The sequence below is a fragment of the Perca flavescens genome, chromosome 7, assembly GCF_004354835.1.
Source record: "Perca flavescens isolate YP-PL-M2 chromosome 7, PFLA_1.0, whole genome shotgun sequence".
In the NCBI taxonomy this organism is placed as follows: Eukaryota; Metazoa; Chordata; class Actinopteri; order Perciformes; family Percidae; genus Perca; species Perca flavescens.
The window spans coordinates 10,594,368-10,611,865 of NC_041337.1; the positions used below are offsets into that span (position 1 = coordinate 10,594,368).

The following is a 17,498-nucleotide window of genomic DNA, read 5'->3' on the forward strand; positions in this document are numbered from 1 at the left end:
CTTTGCAAAGTTATAGTTAAACGGTATGGAGGAATATTAAGAAGTATTGTTATTGATAGACTAATTGAGATAGCTCACTACTGCAAGTTTGAGAACATTTCAGGACCTTGGACAGAAGCAGCCGGTGGGTGCAGTACCAGCTGAAGGGCGACAGGGGGCGTTCATTCACAGTAAATAGAGGGAGACCAGGTTTAAGTAATGTGTGTTATGTTATTATCTTATATAAGTGCATAATTTAGGCTTTCTAAAGGTAGGGCAATGTGAAAAAATAACACCATCTCAAGTCTTAAAGAACATTTGATGCCTTTATTGTTTTTTTTAATCAGCTTTTGCAAGATAAATAAATTAAGACAATACATAAAATAAACATTTTTTTCTATACATAGTTTGACAACTAAACACTGGATCACATTGCACCATCTCTCTCCTGTAGCAGATGCTACGATTTTAAGAAAACAGACAGAGAGATGGAGTTTAAAAGGTGCTCGGTTGCTCGATGGATAATGCAGCGATCAAAGTGACTAGAGGTGCATCTATTAGTAATTCAAGCCATATTTTCCACGATTTGTGCTCATCCTTCTAATACGTAAGATAATAACAACTGAACAATGATTCAAAATGACAAAAGCTGCCGGGTGAGGCAAGACCTTATTGAGAGAAACTGCAAACAAAGAATGGACTGAGGTTTTGTTAAACCTGGACACATCTTAAAGCACACACATCATTTAAAAAACACACACAGTTCTTTGCATTGGTCGTCACAACTGACACATAATGAAAGACTTAAGACTACCCTACTCTCAGAATAGCATTTTCTATGGTAAAACCTCACTGACATCTCCTTTTCTTATTACTCCACCTTTCTGCATTGCAGCCATTAAAACAGTTTACTAAATCTGTGCATACAAGTATAAGATCATTTGAAGCTTAAATGAATAGTTTAATGTTTTGGGAAAAACGTATTTACGCTTTCTTGACAAGAATTACATGTGATAGATGCCAACTCAAGGCTCCAGCAAGTCACTGCGCCCCGTCCAAGAAACATTCTGGCACATAACCCCCTAGAAAATATTTCGTTTTCGTTTTTACACTTTGATTTTTGTACGAATTAAACAAACAACATATAACATGTTAATTAGTGGGATTTAGAGGTGCTGGTAGGTGGATTTTTTTTAACTTTTGGACAGAGCCAGGCTAGCTGTTTCCCCTTAGTAGTATACTAAGCAAAAGTGACTGCTAGCTCCAGCAGAGAGTGGTTGATCTTCCCATCTAACTCTCAGCACCGAAACAAATAAGCAGATTCCCCAAAATGTCAAACTGTTCCTTTAATGTATAGATGTTGCCTGCATGTTGAATAACCAAATTGATTTTGAGCTAAAAAAGCTCACAGTGAAGACAGAATAACCGTTAATACAGAAAGTGTTGCATGAGATGCTGGAGGTGCAAAGACGAGGTTTGTCACAAACATTCACTCATAAATAACTTAAACTCACAGTAATTTGCCCCTGAGGTATAAGAACATAGTGCAACTACTTGACACCACTGTAGAGACCAGTATCTCCACATCCTGGTCATCCTGATACCTGCTGTAATGTCTGGTGCCCCCCCCCTACTCTTTGGTCTGACTCACTGTGTCCACAGCTGGTCTCAGTCCTTGTTGCTCTCTACTGAAACTGCCCCTTTGCCCCCTGCTGCTGCTGACCTCCATCCTTTGGAGGTAACTGACTGGGGTCCTCTGCAAAGGGAATAGCTGAAGAAAACAAAGTGGACACAGAAAAGTGAATTTCTCAGGTTTCTGTGACAGTATCATGTTCATCCATGGTATTAAAATAATCAAGATACAATATATGCACACTTAGACCTTTAAAGTAAAGGTTCAATTCAACTTTGATGAGCCCACTTTATTCACTAGTGACTTCCTACTTTTCACAGAAAAGGCCTTTTTCGAGGAAGACATTTGGACATGTCATAGTAGGAAACGCACAGGTGTAAATAATAAAATGACTTATTATTTGACGGTCTTTGGCTTCTACAGGACTGACACCAAGACATTTACTTATTACAAACCACTGTAGCTCTGCTGGAGGTGCATTTTCTACATTTGACCAGTTATTTAGAGGAATACTTAAGCTACAAAGCAAAAAACCTAAAGGATCTCTATCTGTTTAAAGAGGCCGTTCTCACACTGAGCAGACTGCCACAGTGGGCTACCAGTAGCAAACTGGGGTCATTCACCAATGGTTATTACTTTGAATAAAGTGGGTCATTAGCTATAATGCATTGAGAATACTTATGTTCGGTAGAAAAGGAGACTCTAATTACATTGCATGAGAACTTTGAGGGACTAAAAGACTTTCCTCTTGTTCATTTAAACCTGCAATAATGGATGTTTTGGGCACTTAGGGGTGGCGGAAACAACTGTGAACACACCACTGACACATTATCAGTAATAAGTTTATATGGTGCCCTTGTTAGAAAACAGTTGCCTATTTACACATCCAGCAGATACGGAGCAACATTAGCAATAAGTTGGAGTCACGCTGCAAGTAGTCACGCTTTGCCAGACCCTCCTCCAGCACGCTTTGGAGGAGGGTCTGGCTACTCCACATAGAATTCGGGAATGTGAGAAAAAAAAGTGCTCTGGTTTATTGGCATTTCTTTAAACCAATCACAATCGTCTTTGGCAGTGCTAAGCACCGGAGAAAAGCTGCGGTGCCGCTGCAAAATGGGCTCGGAAGGAACTTGTTTTGGTGGAACATGTGTACGTTTAAGGTTTGTTTTAGTCGTGCAACAGAAAACTCCGATTGGACAGATAGTCTAGCTAGCTGTCTGGATTTACCCTGCAGAGATCTGAGAAAAAGTTAGCCATAGTCCTCAGAAATCCACCGGAGTTTAAAATACCAATACAAAGGAAGCCCAAGGCAACGGATATCCGGCCTAAATGAGTGAAATCCGGCGGATTTTCCGGGAGCAGCGGAGCAATCCTGCTAGGCTGTTAGCATATAGTTGATTTTTATAGCTTTTTTTTCACTTAAAACAACGCTTTGAGAGTGGTGATAGTGAACCAAAACATTAACGCTGCAGACCGGACAAAAAAACCTGTGAGGTAAAAGAGGCTGAAACACTCTGTAGAGCTGAGGGGATCTGTAGAGGTGATCATTTTCTGTGAGTTCATCACTACAAGTGACACCATTTACATATAAGTAATATAAAAAAAGTATAATTTGCCTAACTCAATCAGCTTCACTTACACAAAATATTGATTAAAGTATAATTTGCCTAACTCAATCAGCTTCACTTACGGTTCTGAAACTGCTGCGCTGTATATCTGGTTAGAAGGATCCCAAAACCCTCAATGAGAGCGAGCAATATTCCCCCCATCATGGCAGAGCCCATCATAGTTAACGGCCCACCTGAAAAAAAAAAAAAAACACAAAACTCATTGACTCACACTAGTTAATTTGATGTGGTCAGTTCATGGTAATATATGGACTTTCTCTTACTGCGGGCTGCCAGGATGGCCCCAGTCATGGCACCGCTTGTTATAGAGTTCCAAGGATCCTCTTTCCCTCTCAGGCGAACTAAACCACAGTCGATTGTGGAGAAGAGCCCTCCCCACACAGCAAAGCTACCTGCAAAACCACCAAAAACAAGCCAGCGAGTGTTTGTTATTTTGGTTTAATGTGTGATTTTAGTTATCTGCAAATAAAATGTGATAACTGGGCTCTAGCTACCCACATATAACAAGCCTTTTTGCCTTTAATATGAACAAAGGAATGATGATATTTAACTCTAACATGTGCCATAAGCATATTAAGACTTCAAGAGCTAAAGTAAAGAAAACAATTCATGGTTACAAAAGATACCTCCTCACCTCCAATCTGTGGAGCTCTTATTCTCACTGCGTTTGCACTTCCTCTCAGTCGGTGTCCAACACCCTGAAACATTGGAGAACTGCTGAATTCTGCCTTTAAAAGTGACGACAGTCAGAGCAAATACCAACAATTATTATCATTATGCAGTGAACTCACAGCAGGGGCATTACGAAAGCCCTTGATCGCCTGGAACACTCCTCCCCCAATTGCACCCATGGTGAAAGCACCTCCGCAGTCATCCACTATTCTCCAGGGACTGCCAAATGAATTAAGAATAGAGGGGAGACAAATGAAAGATAGAAACATAAACAAAGTATGTATACATAGGTCTTTGTAATGTAATGTGTCCATTTATTGTCATTCCAAAGAGTTTATTGTGGAGAGAAAATTGGTACCATAACAGAAATCACACTGTGCTACTGCAATGATGTTGGATGTTTCATTGACATATGCTATACCTTGCTGACTCTGCTAATACTAATCACGTCACATATTTTCCATTTTTACTTCTAATCTTATTTTAGTTTATTAAACCTCTTCCTAGTTTTTTTTCTATCTTTCTCTATTTATTTGTACTTATTTCTGTCCTTGTGTTGCTGCAACAACCAAATTACCCCTCTGAGGAAAAATAAAGGTCCGAACACCCCCCACACCCCCATGAAACGGAACTGACACTTCGCTGCAACATAAACAAATATATTTATTTACCTCTAATTCACACACACAATGAGGCATATTTTCAGTTGTGATTGAACTGTATTTTTTGAGTTACTATATAGGCCAACTTTGATCTTGACATATAGGCTAAGCATTCTGTAGCAAATAACAATAAACCCGCTATTAATTACATTATCAGTGTATTATGCAGCGTAACTACTTCAGCATGTAAATAATGCACCTCAAATACAAACGTTCTCAGACATGCACTCTAACAATGCAGCCCTATTTCTGATACCGTGGGGGGCAGAAATGTTGCCATGGGGGGCCGCCACGGTCAAATCAACATAGAGGAAACACTGTATCTTATAAATTAGTACATACATTTTAATCAAAATCAGAAAAGGAATTTGCCTTGTTGGTTGGTGCATACATAAGCAAACAAACATATTAAACATTAATATGAAATAAACAATAAATACAGAAACAATCATAGCTAGGAATTTTGGCAAGACCCCTGCATGTGCCAGTAATATCACAGTTATAGTCCCTGTCCTGGTTTGTCTTTAGTTTACATTAGTCTTTCTCTCTGCTTTGTCAACACACACTTAAACTGAGCTATAATATTATGAGTAACGTGACTGAATTGTATTTTATGGTATATTTTTCTGTTGACAATACCTCCAGCTGTCACAGAAAAAAATACACGAAGCTCAGATTATATGCTGTATACAGCCAGCTTTATCTCTTTATATCCCTGACCCTTCACTAAGCTAACCAGCTAACGCACAGAGCCTCTCCGTTCACTCTCACAACAACTTTAATATGACATTAAAAGGACAAAACTATGTCCGAGGATACCAATGTTGAAGATACAACGAAAGGGAAATGTTTACAAAAACTAAATTTACCAAGGTTCACGGGCATATTCCTCCATGTTTGTTGTCGTCAGGAGAACGGAGCTGCGTCATCATTGTGCGCGTCGTGTGGTGTTGTGGGAAGTCGTGTCGTCAACTCTCCTCGAAGATCAGAGAGGCGATATTCTTTAAAAAAAAAAATTAATAGGTAACGTTGATTGATTTTCATGCATTAACTAATGTATATAAGTGTAGGTTTTAGTGTTCGTGTAGTTTAGGGGAATTCATGAATTGCATGGGTGTTGCTTTATTCATCCGGTGGCTGCCATTGGCGTCATCGACCGACCGGGTGCAGTAATTTTATGTAAATAAATGTTATATCGTGCATTACGCGATTGATTTCAAAATGCAGAATGTCTCCCTTATTTAAAAAAGAAGACTTTGTACAAAACCGAGCAGCTTAAAGTAGCTTACAACAACACAAGCTAACGTTTTCACGTACTGGGAGCCGCAGAGGTACAAAAGCATGCAGGGCTGAAAAATGGTGACCCATTTTATTTCAGTGCAGTCTTGTCAACTACTCTCAGGCTTCAGTCCTGATTCAGGGACCTTTCCTTACATCTCAGGATAACTTTCAGGAGAGTCTCAGCTGTTAAACAATACTGTCTTTGTTACATTTGTACTTTCCTGGTTTTTAAAGTCTTACAGTAAAGTTATGTCATTTTCTGAAATTACCAGACTTACTAGCTGTTTTATTATTTGCCTTTACCCACTTAGCTAAATCATTGTATCCACATTATTGGTGATTATTTATCAAAACTCTCACTGTGTTAATATTTTGTGAAAGCACCAGTAGTTAACCCTATAATATTGCCACAATATCGACATTGATGTATTTGGTCATAAATATAATGATATTACGTTATATTATAGTAGCTTACAGTTTCTCACATTCCTGTGTTTGTTTTTTATTATGTAAAAGCCAATCACAGCACAACACCAAGAGTGGCATAATAAAAATGTAATATAACGCTTCCATACTTTATTCTTTAAGTCCTCAAAAAGAAATTGTACCTCCAAAAGTACGCTGAATACAAAGGAGAACAATATACATTAAAAAATATAGTCACAGTATAAAGTACCAACACAATGAATCATAGTTTAGGATATTGGGGTGGCTCATGCCACTCTCTGACTATAAAAGTACTTTGCAGTGATGATGGGAAATTAAACAGTTACCTTAATGTTGCGAAATGTAATTGTAATTTTTTGAAGCTGTCCACACCACCAAACACTTTAGTTTGGGGTTTCTTTTTAAAGCACTGTTGATAAATCTGGCAATTATTTTCTCGATTAATCCATCAATTGTTTGGTGTTCTATAAAATGTCTAAAATGGCAAATATTTTGTCATCAATTTGCTTGTTTTCCCTAACCAACAATAACCAACAACCCAAAACCTAAACGTTATTCCGTTTAGTGTCACATAAGCCAAAAATACATTCAAAGAACTATACATATATTTCAAATTTTAGATTCAATAGACTCAAGATTTGCTTTATTGTCACACATTGTAGGAAATTCCATAAAAACATTCCACCTACATGAAAGACACGGGTAAGCTAAGACAGCTACAGGGAACAAGAAACATATCTAAGGAGAACATTCTAATAAAACAGCACTAAACTGGAAAATAATCAATCCTCAATAAATAGTTAAATAAAGCTCTTTTGTTTTCTTATCAATTTCATTATATTTAGATGTTTGGGTTACGTATCATTTATTTGGATAGATGCCATTATCTGTGTATCCCTGCTTCCAGCTGCTGAAGTCGGTGGATGAAGGTTTTCTGTCCTGGTTGCATCATCATCATCATCCTCATCATCATCATCATCATGAGTTAATCCTCCCTTCTCTCTGTTGCAGGATGCCTCTCCCCGCGGCACTGCTGGCCCGCTTGGCCAAGAGAGGGATTGTTAAACCATCAGACCAAGGTAGTAGAAAACAGAAGAAGACAAGAAAACCCTAGGCGCATAGAATTCAGACATTTTTAGTTTTTCATGTGTCACGTAACCGCTTTTCTTCTCCAATTCATCCAGAGGTAGATGAGGAGATTATTGCTGAAGATTACGATGACAACAACGTAGATTACGAATCCACGAGAGTTGAGAATCTACCACCTAACTGGTATAAAGTGTTTGACCCTGCTTGGTACGTACAGTATACATGATTTCTACAAGAAGTTGTTGCTGTTGACTGACATTTTATTTACATACATTTTTCTTTTAAGTGTTTTTAGATGGTGAAAGTCCCATACTTTAAATATACCATACATATATTTGTTTCGTATATGTTATTTTATGGGGTCAAACTGAGATTCAAACCCCACTGGTTTTTATAACAAATTACACAGGAATGTAAACCTAATTCTATCTCTGACATAACTTATTTTAAAAGGTCATGATGGGTCCGTGTTTTTGTGGTCAGTAATTCTAATATTTTGATGTAAGATTAGTTACGATAATATGGTTTCTCAGTCATTTGTGGCCTGATTTTATATAATGAAGAAAATTTGCAAATAAAATAGTCATTTGGAAAAATGACATTATGAAATAAAAAGCGACTTCGGAAACTTTCATTTTTTTTTTTGTCATGTCATATTTTATATTCTTTGTGTCTGTATACACGTGTGCTAAGCCACCCCTACTGTACGTGTTTATAGTATTATGTTGTTTGTTAAAGGACCACACAGTGTCCTTGATAATTATACTACTTCACTACACTATAAATACTGCTATGCAGAGTTGTGTTTTCAATAATCAAATAATTTCAATTCAAACATTTCCTAATATTATTATTAATAATTATTAAGTAAGTTATTCCAGCAAATTCAACCATTTTCTTTTCCTTTTCCTTCAATCCGCAGTGGTCTTCCCTATTACTGGAATGCGGAGACAGATTTGGTGGCGTGGCTGTCCCCAAATGACCCAACTGCAGTGGTAACAAAACCTGCCAAGAAAATCAGAGGTATGGCATTAGAAAGCCTCCGTAAAATAACCTTTTTGACGCAGTTGTGATCGATCATTGCAATTCTTCCACCATGGAAATCTGTTAACACGTACTAATCTATGTGCGACTCACAAATCGTTGCAGGGCTTATCATCACTCGGCCAATAATCTCAGAATGCAGTTTGTTTTTGGTTTATTTTGTGACTATTGTCTTTATTTTTCAGTTGAGGGAGGAGATGAAAGAGTTGAGAGGCCGTTTGAGAAGCCAGACAAAGAGCGAGAGCGGGAAAGAGACAAAGATCGGGAACGGGACAGAGACCGAGAGAGGGATGAAGGGAGGGACAGAGACAGAAGAAAGCTGAGGAGAGAGGACACGGCTCCGTACAGTAAGAACAAAAGAGGTAATGATTACATCGGTATCATACGACAAAAGCATTTTCAAATTAATAATGCGTTTTACATGAATGGAAGTAACATTATTTCCCTTTCAGGGAGAAAAGATGATGAGATGGACCCCATGGATCCAAGTGCTTATTCTGATGCCCCAAGGTACAGTATTTACAGTCATGATAATCAAAGCTCTTGGTCCTGTCTTTAAAGCAGTTCTCCAGACATACTGTATTGCACTTCCATAGCGTTGGGAGAGACAATCGGAACAAAATAAAAGCATTAGAGGCCTTTCAATCACCAGTATGAGTTGAGCTGGAAAAACTCTAAATCCTACAATTCCCACAATGCAATTTTTAACGCATGTTTTTATTATACCCTCACTGTCTGGTAAACAGCCACATAATCTAAACTCCACAACCCTGTTTGTAACACAGGCTTTGTGTTATAAAGTCTCCAGGGCCAAGCTGAGATTATTTTCTCAGACTGGACAAAGCTGATCCAGAGCCACAGAAGAATTAAATATGTCCAGTAAACGGATTTTGATGTGCCTTTTTAAAGTATGAACAGAATGTATAAAGCCAAACTATTTATTAAATCCAACTTATTTATCTTCACAGGGGCAATTGGTCAAGCGGCCTGCCCAAGCGTAATGAAGCAAAGACGGGTGCGGATACCACAGCGGCGGGCCCCCTGTTCCAGCAGCGGCCCTACCCCAGTCCCGGAGCCGTGCTCCGGGCTAACGCAGCAAACCAACTACCCAAAGAGTAAGCCGAGCTCCCGGGGAACAGCTACAAAAGACACAGCTGTACAGTTAGTCTCATCTTAACATTTGCTATTACAGACTGACATTCTTAAGTTGTCTTTTCATTCTAAAACCTGTAATTGTCAGAAATTGAGTGCTGAGCTTTTACACCACCAGTGCATTCATACTCTTGTCAAACATGTAGAACAGTTGTAAATATGTTTTTATATGACCTAAAGATTGACCTTTTTGTTGTTACTAAAGCCATTACTGGACTTCATTTGCTAATAAATGTAAAGAAAAAACTTTGGAAATGACTCATTGCAACTTTTCTTTATGGGATGGTGGTAGATCTTGTAGTAACATCTGTACAAATACAATTCTTAACAATGTTTTATTACAAAATTGCAAAGCTTTTAAAATCCATTATTTTTGAATAACACAAAACAACATTTCAGATGGGATGGAAAAGGACAGGGGGTATTTGAATCAGTGGTCTGCTGCTCCTACATAGTGACAAATGGTGTCATAATCCAGTGTGAACACTTTCTCATCATGTCGGTCGAGCTGAACCATCGCTTTGCACTTGTTCTTGTCCCGTTGGAGAATACGGCCGACCTGAACAAACAAATGTACGCGCTGTGATTAGTTACAGTACAGTACACACATGCTGCAAAAAAAGACTATTCTTTGCTTACCTGTCCTCTGTGCTCTCCCAGTACAACCATTATGGAATCACAGTCACTTTTTGGAATAATGGTTTCCAGCATGCCCTGCTTCACATCTGACACCAAAAGAATACACAGTAGGTTATTCAAACAAACATTCAAGGCTCAGGGGTAGAGAGTGGTTACCTCGTCACTTATAATTAAGATATTAAATGTCACTAATTTATGTGCATCAGGACAATCTTAGCCAATAAGGCACTGATCATTTCTTTATGAGAAAATGAGATGGCACTAATGACTCACCGTCTAACAGTCTTCCCTCCTCAGTTCGACACACACAGATAGTCGGTGTCAGGACATCCTCTACACGCATCTAGAAGAAAACAAGACTGAGCTTAACAACTATGCTAGAAACCCAACATGTATAATTAAAACACTGCAACTTAAAGGACAATTCTGGCGCAAAATGAACCTAGGGGTTAATAACACATGTTTTCATGCTAATCAAATGTGACCAGTTTTATCGCAAACTGCTAATTAGCTCATAAACGCTAGTCGTCGGGGCATGCGAAAGTAAAAAGAAATCGCTATTTCTATACCGCTAACCGGGCTCAAAATAGCGCCACACTTCCACGGTAGCATAATGAGGGTCCCTACATGTAAACCGAAGCATTGAGAACTTTGTAAGTGTACAGACAGTTTATTAAAAAGATAGATTATAAAGACTGTACTGTTCAGATTACAGGCAGGCGCCATCTTGAGCTACGTTACTGGTTACACGGCGGTTGTCGTTCGACTGGTCGGGACTGTTTTCCCCAAGATGGCGCCTGCTTGTATAGTGAACGGTCTTTTTAATAAACTGTCTGTACACTTACAAAGTTCTCAATGCTTCGGTTTACATGGGACCCTCATTATGCTACTGTGGAAGTGTGGCGCTATTTTGAGCCTTGCTAATGGTGTAGAAATAGTGATTTCTATGGGGATGGTATGGGCTTGGGAAAACAAATGTTTATTTCATCCTCATTTATGTTGTATTACTATTGTACAAAGTTTGAATCTATTGTCCTGACTTTATATAATAATATAATAATAATAATAATAATAATAATAAAAAACCTTGAACAAGAAATAGCGATTTCTTTTTACTTTACCCATGCCCTAACGACTGGCGTTATAAGCTAATTAGCCGTTTGCGATACAACTGGTCACATTGGATTAGCATGAAAACATATCCCAGAGAACGGTCGACTCTGTACACGTGTTATTAACCCCTAGGTTCATTTTGCGCCGGAATTGTCCTTTTAAGATATGGTGCAATATTCCATAATTTTTCTGTGTCTGGGCAGCTACCTTTTAATGGTATGTTTTTGACTGCTCCCATTTCAGTGCTAATTTAATTCATCAAAAATAATTAAACCCAATGTTTACCTACCTTTGAGTTGTAGTACCTGCCCCCTTTGAAAGATTTGTCTATGAAGCGAACTTTCAAGTCTCTCTGGAGCCAGGAGGGGGGGGCCGGTGGTCGCCTTGCCTCTTTCACTGGAGGCCTCTCTCTACAGAGGAAACAGAAGGAAAAAAAAAAATGCAGTATGTTTACTAACCAATAATAATTAACCAATAAATGGAAATGAGAAGTATCGCAGTGTGGTCAAGGTATACGTGTATTAGCTTACCTGTCTTGACTTGATTCTTTGTGTTTCCTCTTCCTCTCATCTTTTCCTCCATCTCTTTCCGAAGACTTGGGTTTTATCTCGTCGCCATTACTTCGCTTCTCTTTCTCCTCCCGTCTCTGTTGCTCCTTCTCTCGCTCTTTCTCCTTCTCCTTGTCTTTGTGGGCTTTACCGAGGCGACCTGATTAGCGGGAAAAACCTGGTTAGCATGGCATTAGGTGAAATATGGCAAAGATCCAAACATAAACACTGCAGTGTTGTGAGTGTCAGCTATTCGAAGCAGTTGTGTATTTATTCTCTACTCTAGAACTAAAAATAAAAGCCGTTTTGTGGGCTGAAATGTGATTAGAGGATTAAACCTGCTTAGCTCAGTCAGCGTCTCACACAACTAATGCGTTGACTGACAATTCTTTTCATCATAGAGTAATCTGCCAGTTATTTTCTTGATTATAGTTTGGCCTGTAAAATGTTAGGAAATGCCCATCCTAGTTTCCCAAAAGTTTCTTTTATCTGACCAACACTCCAAAACAAGAAATATTAAACTTGCTAACATAGAAGAGTTCTTAAATATTCATATTTGAGAAGTAGCAAAAAGTGAATTTTTAGGCATTTTTGCTTTGAAAATAAGTTATATAATTAATTGATTATCAAAAATTTTTTTTTTTTTTACATCAACGCCAAATCAATTCAGCTCTACAAACAGGAGCCAGCTTCAGATGTGTTCCTTCAACTGGAGACTTCAGACATTGTCCTCCTAATGTGACAACTTAAAGTAAACAATAGCAACAAACAACATAACGTTCATTACTGGTCATTTCTGTTTAATAAAACTATCCTATTGCTATTGTCATTACATAACTGGTTTAAATGTAATAAAAAAACATAATTGTTGGTTAAAATGAGCATGGGGGCAACCTGAATTTTGGCATTTGATGATAAATGTTACCAAAATGAAGTGAAATATCATCTAATTTGGCATCCAGATCATTTTCCACGCATGTTAACCTTTTCATATTCCTTTGAGGTACTTACTGAGGTCTTTGCTGTTTTTGTCGTATTCCTGGCGCCCAACTAGTTTAATAGCATACTGGCTGATTGTTGCTGACCTGCCGCCAATAGCCAGCTTCACCACAACTCGAGCGTTGTCTGCATCAACGCCTTCAATCTGCAGCACATGAATGAAAGGTTATGACAAGTTATTCAGAGAAAACCATACGTAGACATAAAAACAAGTAGTTGTGTGTTGTTTCTGGACATAACTGCATGTCAACAGATGATGAATACTGACGCAAACACATTTCAGATCAACTCTACCTTGCCATACAAGTCTTTATGTGCCCCCGACTCCACCAGGACACAGCCGCCTGGACCCATCACTAGTTCCTCCTCCTTCTCTCGCTCGTCGCCTGGCTTGGGGGGGCGCTTATGTCTGGTGGGCTCCAGGTCCTTTATCGCTGAACGATCAGCTCCAAGACCCAAACCTTTTGGACGGAGCTGGTGTTCGATTGGCTTCACATGTCTGAGCAGGCAGGGAACAACAGAATGAAATCAATAAACAAAGAGATGTGCAGGATGTCAAAGAAGCTGGAGGAGCACACAGTTTGAGACTAAATGTAGGCTACTAGGCTACTTGAGTGAGTACAGATATAAGTGTGATCCTATCAATTGCTCCTCCTTATGAAAAAGGCTTTTATACAACTGCAGTCTATAATATTTTGCTTATGTGCAAAAATATTCAGATTTCACTAGTTGCAACAATTTTCATAGTGGAAAATACATTCTATGTCCAGATCAGAATAAAAAAAGCACGTTAAATTACTTCAGATTTAACAAATTCCATCACTGACTTAATTGGTAATTAATCCGGGATAGGATATGAAACGTAAAAAAACGTTTAAAAAAAAAAATACGAGAAATGCTTATTGCACACTCAGAGAGCACAGGGTGACGTCTTCAAATATCTTGTTGGACTAACAGTCCAAAACCAAAAGCTATTCAGTTTACAAAGATATAAAACTGAGAAAAGTGGCAAATGCTCACACTTGATAAGCTGGAACTTAAGAATGTTTAGCATAGTAGCTTGAGTTGTCAGTTTCTTACTACTTACTGCTTAAAGGTGCGTCCGATGCCTTCCTCTTTATTCCAGCCCATCCCTTTAAGCATAGCGAGTCCATAAGCCTCAACAGGAACGCTATCGTAATCTGCCTCTGTCGACTAACAAACACATACCATGATATTATTTTTACATTAAAAGCTCAAACAACCAAAGAAATGCAGACACCATAGTCTGCATTAAAATGCGTTTCCAGGCTAAATGAAGTGCTTATGTAATCTCTGAATTCTGAAACACAAAGAAGTGTCGTGGTGACTAACAGAGGAGGGAGCAGTTTGTGATGCCGGTCACTCAGCCTTTTGGCTCCAGGCTGTCAGACTCAGCCACGGCTGACTGAAGTCACCAGGCAGCAGCATAGCAGCCCTCATCAGAGCCATGGCCCTGCTCATCTCGGTCTCCACAGAAGGCTTTCCTCTGAGGGAAGCTGGGAGCCCACTCTCACACAGCAGGCTGCATTAAAATGAGCTTGGGGCACAGTGAGCAAGTTTCCCATGACTCTCGTGTTCTGACTGTCAGATCTGCAGTGATTGAGAGCAGATATGGGATGACAGTGACAAGGCGTGTGAGGATTTCTGATGAAAAGAAAAGACATCTGATTGGTTGCCTGCATGTCTCTGGGGAGAATGTTGATGCCTGTGTGCCACCCAAGCCTTACTGTACTGAGAATGTCATCTGCACACATACGCATGCGCCCAACTGTGAATGCACACAGGGGGTTCTCCTCAGTTGACCGTCAGCACTTTCAGACACTCAAATTTCAATCTGAGTCAAAGTAGCCAGTCCACCAGATTTTTCTGTACTGTCAGGCATTTTCATATGCTCACTGAAATGCCTCTCTAGCAGATTATATTGTGTTCTTCCCATCGAATACAATTTAAAGAAATTGACAATTAACTAACAGCCTAAGAGCCATTCCTCCCTCAAACAACTATTGTACAAATGCCCTTGAGCAAGGCAGCAAACTCAAGATGAAAACAATTGAAAGCTTGCTTAAATAAAAGCATAAATGCAACACCCAGGTGCGTGTATGTGTATTTTACATGAATGTTTATGTTGGCAAAGATGCAAAATAACATTATCAGCTACCAATATCTAGATATATAAAAGTGTTTTTACTATACAACAGATTTGAAAAAAATACTTTAGACTATGATAACTGATGTTCATGTTATCACTGATTTGGCACTTTATTCAATTAATGGACTAAATTGCTCATCTTAATTTATGTGCATTGTCTCTTCTTAAATAAATAAACATAAAAGATCAAATCAAGAATGCTCTTTTTCCGACCCAATCACTGAGTATAGCAACAAGTTAACATGCTTTATTGTGCACCTCTGACTATTTCTCTCATAGAATTGGTATCCATACTTACAGATTCAGGACGTAGATCCACCTTTACATGATCTCCATCCTCAAAGCCGTCAGGTACTTTGTTTTGCATCAACAGGGGGATAGCAAGGTTCGGGTTGCTTTCTGACTGAGGGCCATTCTGCCACTGCTCAAGCTGCCTCCGGGAGTCTACAAGCACAAATTGGAGATGTGTAAGGAGCTTTGTACGAGAGGTTACAAAAATCTCTGCCTTCCCAATAATCATACACACACTAAACCATATCTTCTAAATGTACACACCTTCAATAAGTTCTTTGACAGCCTGTGACTCCACAGAGTCATTGGCTTGGGTTGTTTCTTGTGTTTTGCCTCCACTAACATTACACTCCACGCTCTGGCATGCTCGGTCGGGTCTGTGCCAGCGGTTCTTCTGGATCAGAGGGATGATGAGCTCTTTGGGCTTCTCGGATGGTTTTGAACTGCAGCACAGAGGGAAGTTGGCGAGGTAGCAGTCAGGGCCTTCAAAACAAGATTTACTTTCCGTGGCTAAATACGGTATATACCTACTTCACACATGCTAAAAATTGAATATTGAGCTAGTTATATCAGAATGGAAAAGTAACAGTTACACTAATGTTATCCAATATATTAAACGGTTGCCTCAAAGTCTCATCCTCCGTCAGATGAGATTTAATCTGTGTGGTGGTAGGGCTGGGTATCCTTCAAACATTTTCGATATCGAGAATTCAATACCGTTTTTTCTTCAAATCCATTTTAAGAAAAATAAATTAAAACATTACGGTAACAACACACTTGAACCCTGTCTCTGTGCATAACGTCGTGTTTTTCCTGCATGCCTCTACGACAAGTAGACAGCCAATCACCAGCATTATAAGATCTTGGTACAAGCATGCAGCATGCTTATTGGCTCAATGACGCTGACCAGATTTAGGTATTAAAATGTGGTATTGAATGTTGAATTCCAGATACTCTATAGATATAGAGACGAAGTATCGAAGTTCGGTACCCAGCCCTATGTGTTGATGTGTGTGTAGCTACCGGTAAAGCAATTTATCCCTAACAAAGGGACACTCTCCATCAGGGACATCAGCATCCACACAAACCAGGTGAAATGACGCTGACCAGATTTAGGTATTAAAATGTGGTATTGAATGTTGAATTCCAGATACTCTATAGATATAGAGACGAAGTATCGAAGTTCGGTACCCAGCCCTATGTGTTGATGTGTGTGTAGCTACCGGTAAAGCAATTTATCCCTAACAAAGGGACACTCTCCATCAGGGACATCAGCATCCACACAAACCAGGTGAAACCACAGCTCACACTGCATCTGACACGGCTGGTGTGACGGTTTTGCGACTGGCATAGTGACTGCCATTGTCCATTGCATTAGTAACTTTTTTCTACGTCTTATTTAGGGAGTGGTTGGGGTCAGGTGGTTAAACATCGTAAAAGACGACAGGTTGGGATTAGATTTGGTTGAGGTTAGGGTAAGGGTGAAGCGAAACACATATCGACGGGAAAATAGACTTCGACACAACACCGAAATGTTAACGTCAGTTAGCTGAACAAGTAACCGTTACACTAATGATAAAGCTATTATGTAACGTTAACGTTGACGTTACATAATACCGCCTGTATGTCATATATCTATGCCAGTATGTGAGTTAACGTTAACTGGAAAAGTAACCGTGACGCTAATGCTAACCCATGTAAAAACAATATACCGCCGCCAGTAATTCATGTTAGCATTAGCATAACGTTAGGTTGCCTACCTTTGCAATTCTTTTCTGTCAATTCCGGTCAAGTAATCTCTGTCATCTCTCTTGACCGCAGCGTCTCCAGTCGAAGGTTTGAATTTGCTAACTGTTTTAGTAAAACCAAACGACACTGCCGTGGGTTTTTTCTCTACTTGGTCCCCAGAAACAACAGACTTGGGGAGACCTGTATCTTCCCCGTGCGACGCCATTATTGTTTGTAACCAAAAGAAGCAGGCGAACTGTATTATGGTAGTAGTAGTTTTATATCCCTATACTTGTTTTGTTCCAGTCTTTACAAAGTACTATAATTCCCGTCATGCATCAGAATTAAAGGTACAGTTAGTAAAATGTGGATTTGACTAAATAGAAAGAAATACAGTTTGCATTTACAAATAATAAATAGGCG

At 39.1% G+C, this 17,498-nt stretch overlaps 3 protein-coding genes across 4 annotated transcripts; 1 reads left to right on the forward strand and 2 right to left on the reverse strand.

Moving 5' to 3' along the window:
• Positions 1-292: 292 nt before the first annotated feature.
• timm17b (translocase of inner mitochondrial membrane 17 homolog B (yeast)) lies at positions 293-5,572 on the reverse strand. Its single transcript, XM_028582543.1, has 6 exons — positions 5,444-5,572; positions 4,032-4,131; positions 3,875-3,938; positions 3,504-3,632; positions 3,303-3,413; positions 293-1,750 (listed from the first exon to the last, which is right to left on the reverse strand). Exons 1-6 carry the CDS (start codon positions 5,467-5,469, stop codon positions 1,665-1,667), a joined length of 516 nt encoding a protein of 171 aa, XP_028438344.1. The 5' UTR covers positions 5,470-5,572; the 3' UTR covers positions 293-1,664.
• pqbp1 (polyglutamine binding protein 1) lies at positions 5,470-9,838 on the forward strand. 2 transcript variants are annotated; one of them, XM_028582541.1, is made up of 7 exons: positions 5,470-5,597; positions 7,314-7,381; positions 7,487-7,598; positions 8,314-8,414; positions 8,621-8,797; positions 8,888-8,945; positions 9,404-9,838. In XM_028582541.1, exons 2-7 carry the CDS (start codon positions 7,315-7,317, stop codon positions 9,552-9,554), a joined length of 666 nt encoding a protein of 221 aa, XP_028438342.1. In that variant the 5' UTR covers positions 5,470-5,597; position 7,314; the 3' UTR covers positions 9,555-9,838. The 2 variants fall into 2 exon arrangements, with proteins under 2 accessions (XP_028438342.1, XP_028438343.1); XM_028582542.1 differs by having other exon boundaries at positions 5,470-5,589.
• An 8-nt stretch (positions 9,839-9,846) lies between these two features.
• gpkow (G patch domain and KOW motifs) lies at positions 9,847-17,321 on the reverse strand. The gene is made up of 11 exons (XM_028582540.1): positions 17,108-17,321; positions 15,612-15,790; positions 15,355-15,500; positions 13,974-14,080; positions 13,181-13,385; positions 12,899-13,031; positions 11,870-12,047; positions 11,629-11,749; positions 10,500-10,569; positions 10,227-10,312; positions 9,847-10,146 (listed from the first exon to the last, which is right to left on the reverse strand). Exons 1-11 carry the CDS (start codon positions 17,299-17,301, stop codon positions 10,018-10,020), a joined length of 1,548 nt encoding a protein of 515 aa, XP_028438341.1. The 5' UTR covers positions 17,302-17,321; the 3' UTR covers positions 9,847-10,017.
• Positions 17,322-17,498: the final 177 nt, after the last annotated feature.

What these genes read in the sequence shown, in the direction of transcription:
- timm17b (XM_028582543.1), bottom strand. Translation starts at nt 5,469, where the DNA reads ATGGAGGAATATGCCCGTGAACCTTG. An exon ending in GAATATGCCCGTGAACCTTG is followed by an intron (nt 4,132 to 5,443) that starts GTAAATTTAGTT and finishes TTCATTTGGCAG; the next exon opens with TCCCTGGAGAATAGTGGATG. An exon ending in GCTTTCGTAATGCCCCTGCT is followed by an intron (nt 3,939 to 4,031) that starts GTGAGTTCACTG and finishes CCAATGTTTCAG; the next exon opens with GGTGTTGGACACCGACTGAG.
- gpkow (XM_028582540.1), bottom strand. Translation starts at nt 17,301, where the DNA reads ATGGCGTCGCACGGGGAAGATACAGGTCTCCCCAAGTCTGTTGTTTCT. An exon ending in GCAGGTACTACAACTCAAAG is followed by an intron (nt 10,570 to 11,628) that starts GTAGGTAAACAT and finishes GTTTTCTTCTAG; the next exon opens with ATGCGTGTAGAGGATGTCCT. An exon ending in GGAGGGAAGACTGTTAGACG is followed by an intron (nt 10,313 to 10,499) that starts GTGAGTCATTAG and finishes TTTTGGTGTCAG; the next exon opens with ATGTGAAGCAGGGCATGCTG.
- pqbp1 (XM_028582541.1), top strand. Translation starts at nt 7,315, where the DNA reads ATGCCTCTCCCCGCGGCACTGCTGGCCCGCTTGGCCAAGAGAGGGATT. An exon ending in TGTTAAACCATCAGACCAAG is followed by an intron (nt 7,382 to 7,486) that starts GTAGTAGAAAAC and finishes CAATTCATCCAG; the next exon opens with AGGTAGATGAGGAGATTATT. An exon ending in AAAGTGTTTGACCCTGCTTG is followed by an intron (nt 7,599 to 8,313) that starts GTACGTACAGTA and finishes TTCAATCCGCAG; the next exon opens with TGGTCTTCCCTATTACTGGA.